At 37.2% G+C, this 17,625-nt stretch overlaps 1 protein-coding gene across 1 annotated transcript in view; it reads right to left on the reverse strand.

The window, feature by feature from the left end:
- The window catches only part of NELL1 (neural EGFL like 1), a gene marked incomplete at both ends in the record, with an annotated part of 286,983 nt that overhangs the window by 16,977 nt on the left and 252,381 nt on the right, over positions 1-17,625 (reverse strand). The window contains one exon of the mRNA XM_084287507.1: positions 1,996-2,136. Coding sequence (XP_084143633.1) covers positions 1,996-2,136 — 141 coding nt within the window. The remainder of the gene's footprint in view (positions 1-1,995; positions 2,137-17,625) is intronic.

Genomic DNA, 17,625 nt, shown 5'->3' on the forward strand with positions numbered 1-17,625 from the left:
GTTTGAAATCTCTTTGTTATATGGATTAGCAAAGTCTTTCAATCAATTTTAACTGCTTAACCAGTATAATGAAACAGAAGAAGCTGGTTTATTCTCTTCATCACTGGTACCCTGCAGCAGATAGTTCAGCAAAGCTATTTAGTTAAAATAACCTCACTCATTTCACGTTCCGTTTACAACTTGCATATGGCAAGAAGAGCACCTCAACTCACAGATTTCCAGTGTGCTGTGCAGGTCAAAACGAGGGCAATTTGTTTGCACCAAAACTCATCCTTTCAGTTTCCACAGTACATAGAGCATTTGGGGCTTTTGGGGGGCTTTTTTTTTTTTTTTTTTTTTTTTATTAAATCTCAGAGGTAATCAAGTGTCCCTCCATTTATTAGCAGTACTGGCTTTTTCAGCAACTGAGCCTATCTGTGGGCCACGTCAAACCACAGTCTTGCCTGTGCATCTGTCTTTTGCTGAGCCCAGCCCCAAGCCTTGCATTTTCTTAGTCAGAAAACAGCTACCTAAGGTTGGCCTGAAAAGGGATGGAGATCACCATGGTAGCAGCACAGATAGACATCAGGAATGCTACAAATGCCATTTATCCCCAATTCTCTCAGGGCTTTTCAAAGGCTACTTCATGTTGCTTTGACTTTTGATAAAGTACTTTCAATATTAAGTCACAAAATGCTGTAAAATTTTTCAATTTCCTTTTTTTTTTTTTTTTTTTTTTTAAGCACTCCTCAGTCAAGCTCACTGTTGAGATTTTGTTGTGTTCCCTGGTCAGCTTAGGACAATATATCAATATATAAGAAGCTAGTATAGTTTGGCTGGACAATTTACAAAATATTGCTTTTGCAAATAATTATTTTTTTCTCTGCATTTTTAAATCACAGTGCTATGACAGCTGCAATTTTTAAAATATTAGACTGTATCTTACAAGTTAGAATTAAGTATATAAATTCATATGAAAAAATATATTATTTTACTTCAACTGTATATTTCAAATCTTAGATGGAGCCCTTTGCACTTACACATGATAAGTAGGTTTCACAGCGTTAAAACAAAGTCTTTCACAGAAGAAGCAGAAAAGCAAAATGTTTTTACAGAAAATTCATGGAAGTGAGTAGAGATGAAATAAGTGGAATTCCAAAGAAAGGATATAGAATGAAGAAATGTAGACCTGCATCTCAATAGTAGTTACAAAGGGATCCTTTCTGCATTGTTTTAAACTCACCTAATAAAATATCATATAGAAATTACACACATTTACAATTTACATAAGTAAATAGGTGTAAAAATTGTAAGTCAGAGGTAGAACACAATTGTCACCTCGCTATGATTTTGTTGGTGTTTTCTTGCTGTGGTGGCACACAAAGTCTATGGATAGTCAAGGGCACCCAGACTGCAAGAACGAGCACTAAATCCTCATTCTTTGTCCTCCCACAGAAACAACAGACAAACTGCTCTGCACCCCTTAAACTTTCCTCTCCCTTCGTACTCTTAGGGCATTATTCTCCAAATACGGTGCATAAAGTGCTTTATGCTATTCGCATAACTCTAAAAATAAAATGTTGAAGGTATGGAACAATGCAAAATAAACATATCAAAGTAATACAGACATACACCAAATCTGTTCTCTCGCTGCTGTGCTGAAATCTGAAAGGCAACTCTTCCCCTTTTGTGGCCTATTATGCTCCCGAGAAAGCCTGCTTTCACTTCAGGTTTTAAAGCAACTTATTATGATAAATGGCAAGGCTCAGTAAGTTACACTCTGGATCTCTGACTGCCTCCCTCCTGTAATAACCGTGCTAAAACGTGATGCGTCTTAAACTAGCATCCAGGCTGTGGGGCTGGGGATGCTGCCAAACACAGACACGCTTGCTTGCATTCTCATTTTAGCCTCAAACACAGCAACAGCTCAGGACAGTGTCTCAGTAGTCACTTTATAACACCATGCAGAACGCGAAAAGAAAAAAAAAAAAAAGCGCTATGCTGATCTTTGCTTACCAACACAGGACTCCCCGGAAAGAGAATAGGTTCCATTGTCATGGAAACCGCTTCTGCACTCACAGTGGTACCACCCTGGGAGGTTAACACAGCGTGAATGGTTGTGACACTCAATGATCCCCTCTGCACACTCATCAATATCTGCCTCAGAGAAAAACACAAGCCAGCCAGGAAATTAATTTCCTTTGACACCAATGCTTTAGGATTTTGTTTTTGCTTTTTAAAGTCTTCCTTTAATGGATCATGGTTTATTACGGTTCCAAACAGCAGACACTTCAACATGACTGACATAACAACAATAAAAAAGAACAGTACATCATGGAATTTGATACATATGAGACATTTGTTTACACCATGCTTTGTTTAAAATGCAAAGCAAACATACAGAAATTTTGTTCGTTGTGTTGTTGGCGTGTTTTTTTTGTTTGATTGATTGTTTTAAATCAGATTTGTCTGCACATGCAAAGCATTGTAGAGCAGGTTCTCGACTGAGAAGGCACTTTCAGCAACATTGCTGCTTTACTGACTGCACGTCCCAGGATACCTTGGAAAGAAAAAACCTTCTCTTCAGGATGTGTTCCCAGGGTTCAGCTGTGGTACTTTGCAGCTCTCTGGCACTTAACGTGTTCAGGGCACTTTGCAAACAATAATTAATCTTTTGCATTTATATGATCAAAATGAATACCTACCACATGTGTAACAGTGTGCAACAAAAAGAAAAGGCAGTCTATGTTTCAGCTGCAATAAAACATTTAGCTGGAAAAGAATGAAGCAAATGACACCATACCGGTAAGTCTGTAGCAGTGGAAAGGTACAGCAAGTGAAATACCCTGCTGAGTTTCAATAAATGTGCTGTTTTTATAAAGGGTTTTTACAAATTTCCGTAACATGGTTAATAGAGACCTCATAATTGCTAGTAACCTTGGTTAATCATGGCTGACACGTGGCTGTTGCTCCCCTTTGAGCATTTTTCCAGCACATTTTGTAGGGTTGCAATTAAAATTAGCAAATTAATTATATGTTAACCTTGCAGTAATTTAAGAAACTATTATATTTTGATTCCTCTTTTTAGCTCAGACTGTTTGACTATTTTTTTTCCCTCCCCCATCTTGGTTACTTTCCAGCTGCGTACCTTATCAATTAAAAAGAATCTCAAATCACTTCAAATTATTAACTGTTGTCATCCATTGAGATTTTTTCTTGGCCATTGGCACAGTTAACATACTTATAAAATCATCTATACTGAACACACGAATTTGGTGAAATTAGATTCGCAATCTGCATTTGGTTCTGCAAGCATCAGAGAAGAAATGTTATCTGATCCTGACGCAAGAGTAAGTTAGGGTTACTAAGTAACCACAGAATGCAGTTTTTATCCCAATATACAGAATACATACACCAATATGGTTTTATTGACAGCAGGGAGTCATGTTGAAATCGATTTGAATGAAGTATCCTTCAATCTTCAATATCCCTCAAATCTTCCTTTTTTGTTGTTTGTTTACATCTTGTAAGCAATACCATAGAAAAATTTACTTTTTCCTCATTTAAGTAATAATGTTTATTCTTGTTAAATATGGTTAAGAAGCCTAAACAAAAGCATTTTTTCAGTTTTGAGTTCACATTCCCTCAAGAATAAAGCAAGTTATCTGTATAACAGGGTTACAACCACTATTTATATGAAGCTTTATTCAGCTTCCATCTAACAATAAAGTCAATTTTTTACGCTTTAAAATCTGTCATTGCTGCCACCTTTTCTGTACTTTTTATTTTGTAGAAGCTAATTTTAGTGTTAAAACACTGCACAAATCTAGCTGTCCATCAATGATGAGTGCTGCTTGCAAACTCAGACACTTTCAATTCATTACAGCAAATGGAATTTATAACCATGATCTTTTCACATGTCATGGCTGATGGAACAAGTTTAATCCTATTTGGAAAGTGAACGACTTTGCTATTGCAGGTCAATTGCAAATGAATCCTTCTTGCTTTCTTTTCTTCCCCTGCGTTCAATCTGAGAATGTTCCCGTTCAAAGATTGCTTCAGTGGGTCAGTCCTGTACTGGGCCTCTTTATATTCAATTTTACAATTTTTAATTTACAAAATCAATTGAGTTTTTCTAAAGTTCACTCCTGAAGTTAAGCCCTTTTGAAAGTGCATTTGGTTTAGACTCATGGTATAGGATATTAATTGACTGGTAAATTACTTTTCAGAAAGCCTGTCTGCCAGGATACCAAAGTTGAGCAGCAGCTTGCTTAATGGAAGAAAAATGGTATGTAAGTCTCTGTACGTTACATCAGAAAAGTAAAATAATATATACAACTATTTCAAGACTACATGACCTTCTTATGGCAGTACTCTAACTGTCAATAGCTTTTGTCCAATGATTTTTAGGGAGACAAAACAATTTCTTAAGCACACTTCCAGTTGTATCAATTCTTCCTTTATTCCTCGATCTCCATAAACCAGTAGAGTTATAGCAGCAGGGCCTTACCCATGCCTGGGACAGGAGGCAAGGCAAGAGGAGGTGCAGTGCTGGCTGCTTTGGGAACGCACGCCATGAAAGCCACTGTTGTTGCAGAAACAACTAAAAAAAAAAAATCCTTCAAGCTCTACTCTGTACCACTACATCTCCTCTCCCAGAGCCATTTCCAGCTTACAGGTGGTTCCCTGCTCTTCCCCCTCCAGTGCAACTCAGCACCTCTCCTTGCTCCCTAGCCCAGCGTTCCCCTGCATGGTATGTGCTGCATATGTGCACGCTGGGCTGTTGGTGTGGGCAGGAGAATGGGGAAGCAAACCTTCCCTTGCTTCTGTAGCAAGGTAGTATTCCTTTAGCAACATGTTATTTAACAGCACCATATAGAACAATATGCACGAAGAGCAGCATAAACAGAAAAAAACATTAGGGGCTTTTCCATTTGTCTAATACATCACAGGTCCTTATTCCATGTTTAAAATTATGTCCATAAAAAATATGAGGGAAGAAAACATGATTAGGTCTGTAAGAATCTCCTGACATCCAGTGTGTTATTTGTAGCATATGGATAAATGTATTTCTACAGGTATAGGAAAATATTATGGATTTGTTTTAGAAACTTCAGAATGATCTAAGATGCTCATAACACAAAGAGGCATCTGCAAACAACAGCTCTATAAAATGGCATGCCATATACCGTGACACTGCTTAGTTCACCTAATAGATCATTTCCATCTTGACGTATGGCTTTGATAACACTTTTTAGAGGAATCTATACAGGAAGATTTTGCTACACATAACAGCTAGGTCAGGGAGTTTGAATCAATTCGCCTTTCTTTATCTTTGCTCTTCTATCTTCAGATGCTAGCACTATATTTTGCATACTTGTCTTAGGATGGATAGCTTTCTGTTCAAGTTTGATTTGGGATTTTGCTACAGAATTTGAACTATATATACACTATTTATGTGTGTGTGTTGTGTGCAGATACTCACCAGCATATGTTCTACCTTTTCATCACATAATGTTAGGCTGAAATGAAAGTGTGTACCTCTGATGTGGGAGTAAAAAACAGTACAAAAGTTATAACCAAACTTCAAAGGAGAAAAGAAAAACCTATCCGGAAATCCTGTAATGACACAGGCCAGAAGAAACAACAATTGGACATTTTTGGGCTGTGTTCCCACGCCTTAGGTCTTGCCCGCTCTTGGCGCTCCTGGCAGCATAGTGGCACATGGCTGTCAGGACTCCAGGCTCTGCCTTCGTACAGCATTCCAGGCATCCTGCCATGGATGGAGGACCCTGGGTCTTTACATGCACATCTTCACCTTGCCATCCCATGTGGCTAAACCATGCTCACACATTTGAGTGAAAACACATTCACTGACTCCCTGACTTGTTCTAAAAAATCTGTGCTAATAGCTATATAGTCCAAAACAAATAAAGTATTTGTGAGAAACAGTCAATTTAATATTTCCTTGGGAACTGAAAATTTCCCACATCCTTAATTTGCCTCTCTAGTCTTCAGCTAAATATCTATTCTACCTTTACACTGAGTGTAACATTTTTCTTTTCTAGTTGCAACACAACATCAGACATAGCTGTCTTACCCCCTGTGGAACTATTTTTGCATCTTTTTTATTCAAGCTTTCTTACAACATCCACGTGAAAGGAGATCCTGTACAGGTCGTTGTTGCTTTTACCCCAATGCAGTTATTTAACTGTCATTAGTACAGAATTGTTAATGGAACTGGCAACACTCCATTATAATGGCTTTGCAAAAGCTCAAAAATGGCACAGTTTTGTATTGTATAAGAAAGGCACCAGTTGGTTTTGAATAAGCTCTTGCAGGATGTTAATCCAGTCCTTTAAGGACAGGTCTATAATTTTTACTTTTACCATCCCAGCTTCTTGCATTATTCATAAAGGTATTTATGCATGCAAGATAAATAGGATAATTTACCTCCAAATAAAACACAATGACTTCAGACCTAGTGAAAAAGTAAAATTAAAATAATTCAATCTTTTCTAATACTTCATCATATTTAAGTCACCGTGTAATAATACTGAAAGGAAAACTGCTCAGTGTGTTGTAATAGCTAACATTCTACGGTTTCAATGAGACAGAAGAGCTTTATTATAAAAGTGTCGGTTCTTCAAACTCCTACAGTACTCTTTTTCATTAAAAAAAAATAAAAATAAAAAATTACGTGATCCTTATCTTCAGCTCTCTGTTGATCAGGAGACCTATAAGTACGAAAGGTTTGTACTAACAAGAGAGGATCATACAAGTCTCAGGGTTCCCGAATTAATGCCATACCCTGGCAGTTAACTCCATTAATTCCAGAGTACTATAGCTTTATTTTCCACCTTACAATATGTTTCTTCAACATAAAAACACCAGAAAAATTCAGCCAGCCTACTGAGGCATAAGTTCTATGTAGAATGCAGCCTCTTCTCATCTTCTACTTTCACATGAGCCCCACTTCCAGAAGACAGAGATAGCAAGAAAGGGATGTCACTGACAGCACTATGCAAACAGCTTTCCTGCTGCAAAGGAGTCATCCAACTACTTCAAATAAACCCCAAAAGCAAAGACAACTACTTTGGATGAGAAGAGATGAAAGTCTCTTTCTAAAAAAAATATCTCCCACATTCTTACCTTTATGCCAAATTCATTACATGTAAGCATATCATAATTCTTTTGTTTTACATAAACTTATATTAAGGCTGAATTTTACCTGATACTATTAACTCTTTTATCAGGTGACTTGTTAACACTCTATATTGGCTTTGAGAGTTCTCCACAATTATCAGGAAGGCATCGCATCTACTTTTATACATACACTATACAAATCAGTAATACACTGACAATAGCTATCCTTAAAGACTACATCTTTTTCCCAGTGCAAAGTAGAAAATGCTACGACACTGACCTTGTCACAGGTTTACAGCCCAGCATGCCTGGAATACCAATGACACAGCGAAGAACAACAATTCAGTCGTTAAGCGAACGGTAACTTAGAATAACACAGATAACTGTATAATTTAGTTACATTTGAATAATGACTCATGGTTGTTGCTTAATCTCATGGTGCCAATTCACTCTTAAGACCACAGAGATGCTAAAAATCAGAAAGGACAGGAAACACATCTGAGCCCTACCTATTGACATTCTTAATAATCAATTTCTTCTCTTATAAATTAAGGTGACAGAGAGCCCACTTCTCGCTGACTAAAGCTAGTAGCAGGCTTTGGAATAGTTGCTCGCAAAATTCTTCCTTGACATTTAGCCTCTTTTTTAATTACTTTCATTTTAACTCATTAGGAGATTTTGGGCAATCAACCAGCACCAGATAACATATTCCTCTCTCCTCAGCAGTCACGGCAGTTTTCACAGACTGATTTTAATTGCATTATATTTATATTGGCTTTTACAGTTCCTTCTCAGGCAGGAATAGTTTTGCCTGAGTAAATAGTACAGGCTTTGGTCCATTTTTCTATTTTGAGGACACAGCAGTAAACTATAATGCTTCGGATCTGTTGAGATAGTAAATACAACTCAAATTCAGGAATAATCAAACTCACACAACAGTTTAATGGTACTAGATGGCTTTCAAGGATTAAAGGTGTGCCCACCACTCATTATAATTAAAGAACAGCTGTAACGTGCTTTATCGTGTAATTCTAGATTGGCTTTATCAAGATTTTTAATCATCTCAAACAGAAGTGCAAATTTAGAATGATGAGTTTAACAAGGAAAAAATGGAATTAAATTCATATCAGAATAATAACAGACTAGTGGTACCAGCAATTTTTAAGATTAATTCTTCTAATATATAACATCTAATTTACTGAAATTCATTTTTAATACACACTCCAAGCTGATGTCTTTATCAGTTTAGTGCATGCCTTTCTCCCACGCTCTTATTTGTCTATTTGTATGCTAAATATGCAGTACGCTTGGAGTTTGCAACCTAACGCTCTTGGAGTATACAAATAAATGTCAATTCACAACACTGGAGATGAAACAAGAGTTTTTGATTCCCATATTTAGAGATTGCTGGGTGACACAGCCAGACTGCTCCGTGAAAAGCATGGTGGGAATATACAAGGCAAGGTGAAGAACTATTTCATATTTAGTGTTGCGTTTTGAGTTTCTGTTGCAAATAGGATTGTACGTATCACTCTGTAAGTCAGAAGGAAAGAGACTGACTTCACAGTTAATAGGTTAAGTTTCAAACTGAGGTAGAGATTCTTTGTCAGATTTGAGGCCTATGGTCAATATGTCTTTCAAACTACATAACTGTGAAAACAGATGTGGTATTAGGCCAAAATTTATCATATTTGGGCTCTTTACATGTCTTGAAAGGCAACTTGCCATCCCAAGGAAACCATTTCCAATTATGTAGAAATAGGTACCAACAGTGCATAGTCTCCAACCTAAAGTTACCCGTGTGCACCTAGTCTGGCAACATTTTGTACAGCAAGTCACTTGCAGACCATTAGTTCCGTGATATATATTCAATTCATTTGTAAGATCTTCTCAAGTATGATAGAGGCACCGCACACAATTTACAGGTAAGGTGACTACAACAAAGAGAGATAGAGCAAACTGCACAAAGCAGCCCAAAGCCAATGCATATGAAGCTCCTCAGCTTTTCTATTCCAGTCCAGAGTCCTAACTTTTAGGTTACCTTTTCTCTATCCTCTATAAAGATGTTCTCAAATAGCCTGGTAGAGGCAAGGAAAACCTTCACTCCCCACTCCCCTCACGACTTCAGTATGAGCTTAATTTTTGAGGAAATACTCAGTATCTTTATCCCTGACTGCTAATTCAAGTGAATTGGAAGAGTGGATTTGCATCTGTAGTTATTATATACAGAGCAATTATTCAGAATATTAGATACGCATAGTAGAATACAATGAGAGAACAAGATCTACAGGAGAGATCTTTCATGTCAATAGCCTGTAACCAATGAAGCCCTCAGCACACACAGATCTTTTTCTATAAAGCTAGGATTCTGTACATTTAAAAAAAATACATATTCAAACCTATCCTTAATAGCATGGTATTTTTATGCACTAAGCTCCTTAAAGCTAGTTCAAAGCATAAACGCTGTAAATTCAGATTCATTTAATTTACAGTGACGAGTACAACCATACTAAAAATATATTACAGATTGCAGAATTACATTTCAGAAAATCCACATGGCAAAATACATCATGTATCTGATAAAAAGATTAGTTCATCAACCAGAATAAAAATCCTTTTGACAATTGATTTTGGCATGCTGCAATTGAAGAGTTGCACGTTCCTTGCCAAGATCACAGAATTTGAGAATCACCTCATGTAGACATATCTTAAAACAAAATAGTTGATGCTCTGAGAAGGAATGCTCACTCCATATAAAACTACTAAAATAAACTGTATACGGGCTGCAGACCGGTTGATCAGAGTTACAAAAGACAAATGTAGCTTCTTATAAAACAGGACACTGACAAACAGCATTCTCTACCCAACGTACTGGTTTTCTGCAACCCAGTGAATTGCACAAAAAGAATCATTCAAATGACACTAGCTGTACCTATAAAAGCTTCATTGATGAACCTTAGCATTATTATCCAATGCTAGCAAATGACTTCATGCAGAATCTTTAGGTATAATACATAACCAATATATCACTCTATCTAGCACTTGAAATGCTAAAGTTCAACATCAAAGAGCCATAGAAATAGCCTATTATTTTATCTAGTACGTCCTGTGACAGAAAAATGCTCCCTACCATACATTCTTTAGTGATTTGCCTCAAACAATTTTAAAATGACACGCATGATAAGTCCTCCTTCACTTCATTGGGAAGATTATATTGCAGTCCAATAGTCCACAATGTTAGGATTTTTTTTTTTGATTATTTTGAGCCCTACCCTAATCGAATATGGTTCAGACAAAATAACTCTTGTCAAAACAATTTCACTGCTAACAGGAGGCTGCAGCTGATGAGAAAATGATAAAAAAAGCACATTTTCTTCACTATGGCTGGGGTGGAGGAGTTTCAGCCACTCTTTTCTAAATTCCCATGTAAACCACAGTGCCGAAAGGCAACAGAAGCAATGTTAAATTGCAGGTTCAGATTTTGTACACATCCCATAGCACCCCTGAGAGTTTAGTGATAATGGCAAATATTCTCAATTAGTTTTCTTAAATCGTGAAATGATTAACAGCTTCAGAAAAAGCATTTAGCATTCAAACAGTAAAGAACTCTCTCAAGGAAGTAAATCCCCCAAAAAAGTGTAAAAGGAGCTCTTGAGATCATAAACAGAAAAATGCAAAGCTCTCTGCATCCTTAATTAGGAAAGAAAATGGTTCAGAAAGCACTGTTCAATATAGAACAGATGATAAAAATGCATACGTTGGAGAATGTATGAACACAGGAGGATAAGGAGGATGAAATTTGTGTTGGGTCTTCCAGACACTACACTGGATTCAAAATATTCTCATTCTGTGGAAGATGTCTGTCCACTCTGGAATGTATACATACTTATTTTTGATAACAGTAAGGCTACGCAAAAAGATCCTTTGAGATATCAAATAGAAAAAGACCATAAGGATTGTTTAAGAGAAAGCAAAACGCTTACATCACATCGCCTATCTCTTTTTGTTCATAGTGTAAGTAAAGGCCGTTCTCTACTTTGGTCTGCTTGAACTTTTTTTCCAATCCCACCACTATGCATGAGTCCATCCACCCCTGCCTCCTAGAGATGTTATATTTATCCAGATTCCTAGCTCAGTCATGCCATGGGCAGAATCATAAAAAGTTTCTTGTTGTGATTGCCCATGCACAATGCAGTAAGTATATTGAGAAGCATGAATGACGTGTGCTTTCCTGTTTAACTTGAACAGCACCATATTTCATTGCACTAAATAATCAGAGTCAAAATGTTCTAAGAAATCTAGCAAAATTTACTAAACAAACAGAACACTCCAACCATCCCACTCAAACATGCAGAATGGCCAGGATTTAGTCCTATGTGACTAGAGACATTCAACTATCCCATGCATCCCAGTAGTCAATGAACTGGGATAGGGACTTTCAAAGGCTAATGCTGACTGCTTAATAGCTATCTTTTTATCAACTTGAATCAAAATTCATTTCTTTTTAAGCTTATTTGTTCTATATAACGCATTAAGCATTTAAAAATTGTAAACATAAATATCTACTTTTAATCAAGTTAAAAAATCCCTGATGGAAAATTCAAAGTTCTTGGTTTACACTGAAAACATATATATATATATATATATATATATATATATAAAGGAAATGATCATCTTACATCCAGTTTTAAACATAACTGAAGAGAATAAAGTATATCAGCAGATATAAAAGCTCAGTGCTGCTTCCAGTAAAAACTTCCAAGTGAAAAACTCAACAAATATTTGGGATTAAAAACTTTAGTTATTACCGCTACACCTCTTTTTAAATACTGCAATGAGTATTTCCAAACAAATAACAAGTGACTGTTTCCTTAGCGCAAAATGTGCACTTTGAAAGCACATGCTCTCTGTTTCATTTTTTAATAACACACTCAATTTATAACTTCACTAAAGCATTAGTTGCAGACTTTGATCAGACCCCACTTTTCCCAGACTGGGTGCTGCTTCAGACATCAATAATTCCAATTAAACCAACTCTGAGATATGACTACATCATTTCTCCAAGCAATTAAAATTGTGTAACTGAATTAAGCAGAAAACCCTGAAAGAAAAGCCAGAGGACTCATCAAATGTTAATAATAATAATAATAAATAGATTGTATTATTATACTGGATTTCATCCTGTGATCTCAAAACATTTCCTACTCATACTTTTGGGGGGAAGGGGAATAAAAATATTATCTAAAAGAGTTTTGACTTCTCAGGATGAAGATAGTTGCCACTGTTCATTGCATGAATAAGCCCTCTGCTTGTTAAAAAACATATTTATCCAAATTACTTTTGTGTCTCCAATTTCACTGAATTGACTAAGTTTTATTATACATAAATTGAATGTAAACGCTTTTCATAAGGACTCCCAAAGTTAGGAATTCCTCACACTGATTTTATTATTTGAACACCACAACATAATCCACTCCCTTAAAATGTCCTAACCTACACAACTGTTCCACAAAAACTTATCTGTAAGAACTGGCACTTAAAACCAGATTCTATTGTACTGGGAGAATCATTTTGAACTTTGATTTTGTACCATCTCAAATGGCTACATGATTTCAGTATCAGAGTTTGGGGTTTTTGGGGTGTTCCAAAGGCTCAGTGAATCAAGTGAGCTGCATAAATCAAGGACTGGAAGGAGCAGCTACCTCAAGTTTAATAGTGGTGGTGCTACTACTGCTGCTGTTTAGTCTAGACAGTTCTCTCCCCTTTATTTCTGTTTCCTTGTAAACACAATTTTTTGATACTACAAAATCTTCAGCAGCTCTTCAGGATATTCTGAATATACAGATCATGTGGACATTAATGAATACATTGATACATGAATCATATAGAACATAATCATTCTACAGAGAGTTTTCAAATATGTGTATATACATACATCTATAATCTAAGAGTCTCTGAGTTTCATTATCAATGAAATAAATTTGACTTATGGCACACAGTATACTAGAACAAGAATTCAAAAAAAAAAAAAGAAGAAGAAAACAGAGCACATACACTGTCCCTTTAGCTTGTCTGTTGTGTTTGTTTTCTTGTTGTTGTTTTTCCCCTAACCGCATTGGATATGTTCCTTTCCACATTAAGATGGGTGTTTTTTTTTTCTATGAAAATTATGCTGTCCATCATGCACACTAGATCCAGATCAAAAACTGTTTGAAATGTTTTGATCTGGTTAATATGGACAAAGACAATTGTAACTATGAATATCAGAGAATATGAGCAAGAAAAAGGTTGCAGCGGATGGCCATGAACCAGTAAATAAATAAATAAATAAATAAATATAATAAAATAATTTGTTCACAGTGAGAAATACAACCTATATCAACAAATGGTAATGGCTAGTGGAAATTATTTTTAGGGCCACATGAAAGTAACTACTATGTCACAGTCTGCAAGGCATGCATTGCTTGAGAGTCAGTGGAAAACATACTTGCTGCCTGACAGGGACTGGGGCCAAGGGTCACTCAAAAATCTATGAGTGCTAAATACAATAAATCATACTGAATATAATTGTCAAGGAACTTGGGACCACCACAAAAGCTTTTCACACATACACTGCTTGTGAAACTTAGTGAAGAAAAGACAAATTACGAGATTTCTGTTACATTTAGTTTTTAACCTGTGTCAGCTCAGAAATCCTACAGACAATCTTCTAATTTATTGAATGCAGTAAAAGGATGTCTTCATTACTTACCCTACTACCCCAAAATTAGCCAGTCTTTCAAATGGAAGTCTTATTTTCTTTAACATAAGTTCATTACTTTTTTTTTTTTTTTTTTTTTTTTTTTTAATAGAGGACATTTATTACGCTCCTCAGGGATGTTTTCTTGGTAAAATTACCAGTTTACATTAAGTGAAAATGCAGTCTTTGGTCTCGCAGTTTTTTAGTCATCGAAATAATTTCAGTTCAAATGTTATAGCCTGAATAGAGCTGCTTCAGAATTGCATCCAAACACACACCTAAATTATAATCCCATCCAATATATTCACTTCAACTGCTGATAAAAAAGTTACTACCATAATGTTGCCTTCACATGGTTTAAACGAGTGATATTTACACCCATATTTTAACCAGAAGCTCCTGCAGAATCATTCTGTTGGGGTGATAAACACAGACTAGCAGGAAAGGCGAAACAGGGAAGGTACTAGCTGACAAGAAGGAATTGGAATAATAAGAGAATATTTACAGTCCTCTTCCACTTCAGCTGGCTCTGCCTCTCTGAAGTGTAGCTGGGAAAGAACCAGCATTACTGAACAAACACATATAAGTGCAATACCTTACCTCATCAAAGACCGCATATATTTCATTAGGGTAGCTCAGCTTTTATCTTACAAAATCAGAAATAAAAGGGCTGAGGGCCACCAACCGCTAGTTCACAGAGACTGGCAGCCTCACCTGTGTCAAACTGAAAGCATTTGTTGGGCAGAGTAACCATGGGGGAGGGAGACAGTGCCTGTGAGGAACATATTGAGAGTAAGGGCAGGATGACACCCGCAGCTGGGGTGGCACTACAGTCTTCCGTGATGCACAAGAGTTACAGAAAGAGCTCACAGGAGCCTAATGAACCACATTCACAATTCCTTCTTCTTTTTAAGTTACTTTGATTTTGACCTTACAATGAAGCACTCACATACACAGTTCACTGCTACCTACCTTTTAATGACATTTTTTTCCCAAAGAAATGTTTAACTGAGACTTAGCAATTACACTGCCATTGGCTTAGCAGTCAGACACCAAATGTTATGCATGGTCCTTTTTGCTTTAGAAAAAGAAAAAGAAAAAAATGGCAAAGAACAATGAACAAGTCCTAGAGCAAAACAGCATTATCTTGCCTTTGCTTAGTGCAGAAGAAAACCGGTTCCTCATTTCTGAAATGATTTTTAAAGATCTTAGTTTCCAACAGGGGACAATCACCTGTTGCTCATCCTGTACAACTAAAGTAAGCTGTAGAGGTCTGATAGCATTCCATATTCCCACTACAATTTTGATTCCCACAAAGGACATCCAAACCCCTTCAAGCAACAAATATTATACAGAGATTCATCTCACCTAGCTTTAGATGGATAGAAAAAGTTATCTGTCTTAGAGGTATTTATCTGGTCCCCATTTATCACCAATGGAGAGCTGAACGCTTTTACACTACAATTCATCTAACACCTACTTTAGATGCCTCCTTAGAAGACAATGCGTGATGCGTTAGAAATACATATTTCTTTCCACTGACTATAAAAGCTGCTTAGCTTACCTCAAAGGCAGACAGCCACAATCTCTCCCATTAGAACAGCATAAGACAAATTCTATTTCACCTGGCAACGTATTCATCTACATGAAAAGGAATCAGGGACAAGTATGCCATAGGGACTTGTAACTCTAAGTTATGCATCAGAATCTCTGACTAGTTCAGGCTGACTGGGGCCTTCAGAGGTCTCTGGCCCAACCTCTGCTCCTGGCAGGGCACGCAGTGAGGACAGACCAGGCTACTCAGGGCTGTATTTACACAGGTCTTGAAAACTTCCATGAATGGAGACTGCACAGTGCTCCTGGGCAGTCCGAGTCACTGCTTTTTCCTCATGAGGAAAAAGTTGGAAGCTTTCTTGCTCCAATTTGCATCCATCATCTTTCATCTCCCCTCCATAAAACTCTGTAAAAAAGCTTGGCTCCATTTTCTCGGTAGCTTCCTGTAGGTGCTGGGCAGCTGCTGTTAGGTCCTGCTGAAGCTGTCTCTTCTCCAGGCTGATTAAGCCCCATTCCTCGACCTCCCTGCATACAGCAAGTGCTTCAGCACCCATCACCTTGGTGGCTCTCCGCTATTCCAGTTGCAGGTTTTCAATGTTCTTCTTCTTTTGGAGGGGGCCAAAAGAGGACACGGTATTCCAGTTGTAGCCTGAGGAGTACTGAGTATGAGGCCAATAATCACTGCCCTCAACCTCCTTGTTCTGCTTCTGTTAATACAGCCTCCTACTGAGAAAATCCTCCTTCTGTGTCTGCTATGGTCACCCCCAGAGCTGGCTGATTAATTCCCTCCAGGCAGCCGCCTCCTCCCTGGCCACTGCAGGTATTTTAAAGACTTGTTTCATGCTTCCTTCCGCTCTGCTTGTTGCTCTGTGGATGTTGGCCTCCTGTTTAGATGTGCCCTCTTGAGCCATTACATTGTCAGCTGATGCACTCCTTCTCCCCTGGCAGCAATAACTGAAATAGCCTGCATCAGCTCTAAGGAAAGGCTCCACAGGACCAATGCTAGGTCATTTGTTCAGCAAGCTGAAGATGAATCAGAAGAGATCATCTCCAAGGTGGTGGTGTTTGGCAGGCACGTAGGCAAGCAGGCTACTGGGGCTGTTTTGGCCCCTTTAATGGTCCAGTGGGAGACACTTGATGAAAGAAGCAGTTTGAAGACATGAAAACAATGCTTCTAACGATGCTTTAGGGGAGCTATTTTACAATAAGACCTTGTCTGCTTTTTATTGTTCTTTATGCATTCTCATACCTTCCTGTTTTCTTGGTTTCTTCCTCCTCCTTTTCTGGTATAGAATAAAAAGTTCAGGTGACATTACAAAGAAAAGCTCCTAATCCTAGTGCAAGGATGGATTTCAGACATACCGACCAACACAACAGCTTTCTTTTTCTTGAACATGCTTTGGGGCTTTGTCTTGAATATTTTTGTTCTTGTTTTTGCTCAATTCCAGAAGAGTATTCCAACCCTTTTCAAAGCTAAACAACCCATACGTGCTCTACTGACAAATGCATGAACAAGCTCTGTGAGTGCTTGCACATGGCAGAAATCATTCACCCCTTGATTTAATTCTTCTTTTAAAAACACCTCTGCAACAGAGATTTTTTTTTTTTTAGCTTAGGCACTCATAGACCATAGTTCTCTTTTAAAAGAAATTTATCTATTTCTGAGGTGGGACTAGAATCTTCTGAACTGCTTTAATAGCTTTCATATTTTATAATCCTTCTCATCAATGTTTAAATTTTGCCTTCATTAATATTGCTCTAAGTCAAAAGTGCTTTTTTTTATTTGCTTTTTTTTTAAGTCAGTAGAATTCTACCAATGACAATGAGATAAGAACATTCAAATAATAATAATATATATTAAAAAAAAAAAAACACACACAAAAAAACATGTTTTGCTTACTCCATTGAAAACCATTTACAACTGTAGACAGTATACAAGGAAATTCCTTTACCAATTGTACCAATCACTGTCATCCCTGGAACTGTCTACAGCAGCTATTCACAGCACATAGTTATGTAGGCAAGGGCAAACAGAAAGTGGCCATGACCAATTAGGTCCAATTTGTAAAGTGTAATTTTCCAAATGGGAATTTTTCAAGACTCCATCCCAGGTTCTGTCAATGCCTTAGACCACATCATCATCAAAAAAGTTCAACTTCACATCTCAAGTCTGCAGTGCTTTCACCATTGTCTGTTATGCAGACATA

The sequence above is a fragment of the Netta rufina genome (assembly GCF_964035555.1).
Source record: "Netta rufina genome assembly, chromosome: 5".
Lineage (NCBI taxonomy): Eukaryota > Metazoa > Chordata > Aves > Anseriformes > Anatidae > Netta > Netta rufina.